Below are 4826 nucleotides of genomic sequence, written 5' to 3' on the forward strand. Positions count from 1 at the left end.
AAAACCTGTAATAATCTCCTCCAAGTTCTTCTCCCTAGTAGGAAGAGCTAGTCTGAGAAGCGAATCGGTTGAGAAAACGAGTTGAATAATAATCAGTGATATTTAATTTAGAATGCTAGAATGCTTCCGATTGGTATTTGAGGAAGCAACAACTCAACTGCTGGATAGTTCTCCGTTCTGAGATCTTACTCCAGAATTATCCGTGACATCATCATAAAATACCATATGATGCTAGATTTCCGACGTGGTGTCACGCGTTCTGACACAAGAAATTGAGGATAGTATGTATTCGTGATGCCTTCTGATTTACCTCTTCAGCTCTCAAGATGATCATCAACAATGCGTCGAGCAATTACAACTTCTGCCTGCACAACACGAAATTTTGAAAGTTCCCTTAGTGAACTAATATATCTCCAGCGAATTGGATGTACGGTGAAATATGAAGTATGGTCACCACGATTGGTAAATCGGAAAGTCTGCAATTGTGGTCGGGCATAAATTTGTATACCTGTATCAGGCACTCGAATCTGTAAGAGGGAAAATGCATACGATCTGCGACCTATTCCTGGACTATTTTCTTTGAGCATTCGATAGGTTATCTCCCCAAGAGAATCGTGGTCAGTCGTACGATCAGCACTTTGGGTCACTGTGTTGGGCATTTCATGTAGGACTGCTGTGGAGCCGTGCACTCCTGCCGCATTAGGAGGCATTGGCAGTTGATAAGGATGATGTCGAATGCTTGATCCGTGATGCCAGCGTCTCCTTCGACTACTTTGTTGGCCAACTGTAGGCAGCAAACCAGCACTATCCGCGAAAGACCTTAGTAATGGATTCGCTGAATTTCCCAAACCAGAGGCATCGGCACAGTCAGGTGTGACATCTGTGCTCACCTGATCAGACGTAACACTCAATTGGTCCTCAGGTTGTGGTTGCTGCCCCGGTTGTTCGCCTGGAATACTCATGCTTATCTCAGCCGTCCATCTTGATTGGTTGACATGAAAGTGGTCGCTTCGATAAAGTAAAGTGCTTTCGCCACTAGTGACGTTGGCTAGGGTAATTGTGACCATCTGCAGTTCGTGTGACTCCAAGTGTCTCAGCATATTAGAAAAGCAGTGAAAAGTTTCACGCATTGTTTGCTCCCGCTTTTTGAATCGGCTGAGTAGCCACTCCAAATTCTCTCCAACCGGCTGTTCAGTTAATTGCTTCCGCGTGTTACATTCATGATAGTGTGAATCGTATTCATCAGCACACCCCGTCCAGTCACATCCTAGAGCAGATAGACCACAGGCAACCCTTCGTTTAGGGCAAGCATTCAAGCGGTGGCTGGGTAATGATTTGTGCAACATGGACGTATTGCAATCTGTGCAGAGGTCCGGTAATTCCGAAAGCACTTTTTGGGCAACAAGGGCACGCCTGCTATCAGAATAGAGACTGGCGCGACATGTTGGACACTGCGGGCGTTCATCCTGGCGCAGCGTTAGAAAGCAGTTTTGGCAAATCAAGTGCCCATTGGTGCATTCCTTCATTATGGTGTCACTGGAATAACAGGCGCAACATGAAATTACCTCCCTAATGGATCGCAGGATACGAACATACTTCGTATCTTCCTGATCCGTAGGAGAAAAGACCTCTACTGTATTATTGGCAGTCTCTATTCCACCTTCACTCAGATTGTTTGGTGCCACATTCACAAAGTAGTTCATTGCGTTGCTGTCTGTTGTATCAACCGGTAATGATGATGAACAGACGTTTTGATCCAAAGAAATTTCAGATGAATTTTGATTAATTTCGTTGGGAATTATTCTGCACCCTTCTATGTAAACTCTTGAACTGGGGGATTGCCGGACAGAGGAATGTGGATACGGTCTTCTGATTCTGCGCATCTGAACAGCTGATTGTCTACGAGAACTTTCACACCTTTGCTGGGATGCTTTAAACAATTGATCGATGTTGACTATTGATCTTGACTAGAGGATTTTGTGGGCTGAATCTCAGCTGTACAAAGAAATAGCAGCACTGGGCGCAAAGTATAAAGTCTATGGTATAAAGGTTACAACTACTGCGCCTTGACCTCATAACGACAACAAGACTAAGGGGAATGCCACAGATGTGTGGCTTTGACTGGTGAGATGGAAAGCGGACAAGAGGACAAGAATTCTGAGCCATCTATTTTGTTGTTAATCAAGATGTCCACATAAAATGATGTCAAAAGAGTAGGATTTGGGGCTAGTTTTCATTTGACCCTGTAATTAACTTTTCAGTAGTTAGAACCACCGTTTGGATGTGCGTAGACTTTACCATTCTGGTAATTTACAAAAATTGAATCAAAGGTTCTGATTCAGCCGAATTGAGATTTAAATTTCTTAAAGCACCAAAGCGAAACCCTTATACTTAACATTCTACTAACGTGGTGGACATAAATGGCCACCCTATGGTGACTGTCCTAAACCAGAGTGAGTACCATTTACTGATTGAATCTAAATTCACATTTTGGTAAATCCTCAATGGTCCGCTTACTTCGCCCATTTACTTTTGATTTCCGCTAGTTTTTCTAATTCTCACCTGCTATTCGCTTTGCAGGGCCTCCCTGTCATACACTGCCACATTAGCATGTGCGTGAATGTGCGAAGAATGGTCGTGCTCCAGATGCTGCCCCTGCCTGACCTGTTCTGTCATGAATTCTTTGTGATCATATCGCCAGTCAGGATCACGAGACTGGCCTCGGAAGGTACAACCTAGCCGAAAGTCCACCCAAACTACCTGGTTTACGGACATCGGTACTGTACTGCGCCGGTCAGTGACAGACTTGCGCACTAGTTGACCACCCAAACGTGGACATTTGAAGTTGTTGAGTAATGTGCTCATGTGAAAGCTGAATTTTGAAAAACAGCGATGGTGTACTGGGAACTCTGTCAATCGTAGTAACTAGCATGTGAACCAAAAAGGAGTGGAGCATTATCGTCCTCACAAACACATCAGGTAATCGGTGCAGGACATGTGTGCCAACGCACTTCCTGGTTCGTGTCATTCAAACATGTCAGTCACGCAGATCCTGACCTCAAACCAAACAACATCGAACAGCGCCGAACTCGAATTACAATAATGCTATTAAGCTTGTTTGTTTTTTTATTGTCGCTGCGGCAGCTTGTCAGTAAAGCTGATCCTCGACCACCAAATTTTAGGATTAAACCGCTCAATTCTAAGTTACTGTGGTTATTGCAAATTGCCTCCAGAAACTCACCACTGCTGATATGGTATCCAAGCCCTTACAAATATTCCAAATCCACCATGACCCGGATACAAGTATAGCTGAATCACATTCATTTGCAAACAAACATGTTTTTGCAGGAGACTCACCTGAAACCCAGTTGAATCTCTCGATTATGATGACTTCAAACAACTCACTGTGCTGCACTAGGCTGTCTGATCTTTCGGTTGTTACGATATTCGAGGTGTCACGACACATGTTTAGACGAAATACGCTACTGATACGGCTTCTGAGAATTCTTCGGCAGCCGACTACCGGTTTTGCCCTTCTTTCCATCATCACGCTGGCGCAGTCTCCGGATTTCGGTCAACATTATGTCCTCCTTGAAACCAAATTGCACAAAATTAGCGAAATACGCTCATTTGCAAACAAATTTGGTTTTGCGAGAGACCCACTTGGAAGACAGCTGAATCTCACGCTTATGATGAACCACAATTTGACAAAAACCAGTCGTGGGCTGTCGAAGAATTTTGAGTAGTGTAGAAGATCTACTACTTAAATTAGCCAACAGAGGGCTCGTCTGATGAGCTGCTGATAACTCCAGAATATTGCATCGCGTCACCAAAGATAAACACAAGTTTCATTTCATCATGAAAAAGACCCTTAAGGTAATATTTGTTTCTCCTACGAAGCCTCCAGAAGGTCATTCGCAGTTAACAGAACAGAACGAATAATTACAGAGCAAGACAGGCAGAATGTCCAAAAGACTGTGGAGAAATGTCTACAGAATATTTAAGACGGGCGATAATCACTCTTTTCAACTTTTCTAATTGAAGTCCTTACAGAATGAATTTGTTGGTTTTCAGGAAAAGTTTGGTAACAACCTATAGATTTATTGCTGAGCAACGCTTCGTTTTTGATACAAAAGCTTCGTCAGGCCAAGTGACTGGGTAACAATGCCGGTCGAGATTCAAGTCGGAAGGAGAACCAGTCAGCAAGTCAAGCTGAATGTGTATTAGATATCGGCCAAGGGATGTGTGTTAAGATGGGTCACCAAGTCTTAGGCCGACTGGGAAGCCTACATGGATTTGGGTCCACCTGAGGGTAGACTTCTTCCGGTTCGGTTCATCTGATGACCCCTTTTGAATATCGTTCGCACGTTTCGTCTGTCTAGGTGGATGATATAGTGCTACGATGGTTGTGTAACGAAGAGGGATTCCGTGAACTCTGGTCGGGTCGGGATTTACACTACCCCCTGTTTATGTTAATGATTCTACATGCGTTGACATCCACACAGTCAGGTGTCAACTCGGCTTATCTAAGACCGCTTTCCCCACGCTCCCCCGCTCCACATCCTTGATTCTATGCTTGGTAATTTCCACCGTCTCGACCATCAGCCGCTGTGGTGCAAATCGCAGTGCCCCCCTAACACACATTATGACCTATACCTTCGGCTGCATTATCATGTTGAGCCAATTTAGTCAGCGATTTTTCTGGAGAAGGCTGCAGCAGTTGTGAACCTGACGGAATCTGCTGAATTCATTTTACTGCGTTCACTGAATACCTAGTCGTAGGGATGCGAGATGCACTTCACTGGAAAAAGACATGTGGCACTAAA

General features: G+C 44.2%; 1 protein-coding gene across 1 annotated transcript; it reads right to left on the minus strand.

Moving 5' to 3' along the window:
- Window positions 1-314: 314 nt before the first annotated feature.
- Window positions 315-1883, minus strand: T265_05753 (hypothetical protein; the record flags this gene model as incomplete). The annotated part of the gene is made up of 1 exon (XM_009170833.1): window positions 315-1883. The coding sequence occupies one exon, from the start codon at window positions 1881-1883 to the stop codon at window positions 315-317; it is 1569 nt and encodes a 522-aa protein (XP_009169097.1).
- Window positions 1884-4826: the final 2943 nt, after the last annotated feature.

Source organism: Opisthorchis viverrini (assembly GCF_000715545.1).
Source record: "Opisthorchis viverrini unplaced genomic scaffold opera_v5_106, whole genome shotgun sequence".
In the NCBI taxonomy this organism is placed as follows: domain Eukaryota; kingdom Metazoa; phylum Platyhelminthes; class Trematoda; order Opisthorchiida; family Opisthorchiidae; genus Opisthorchis; species Opisthorchis viverrini.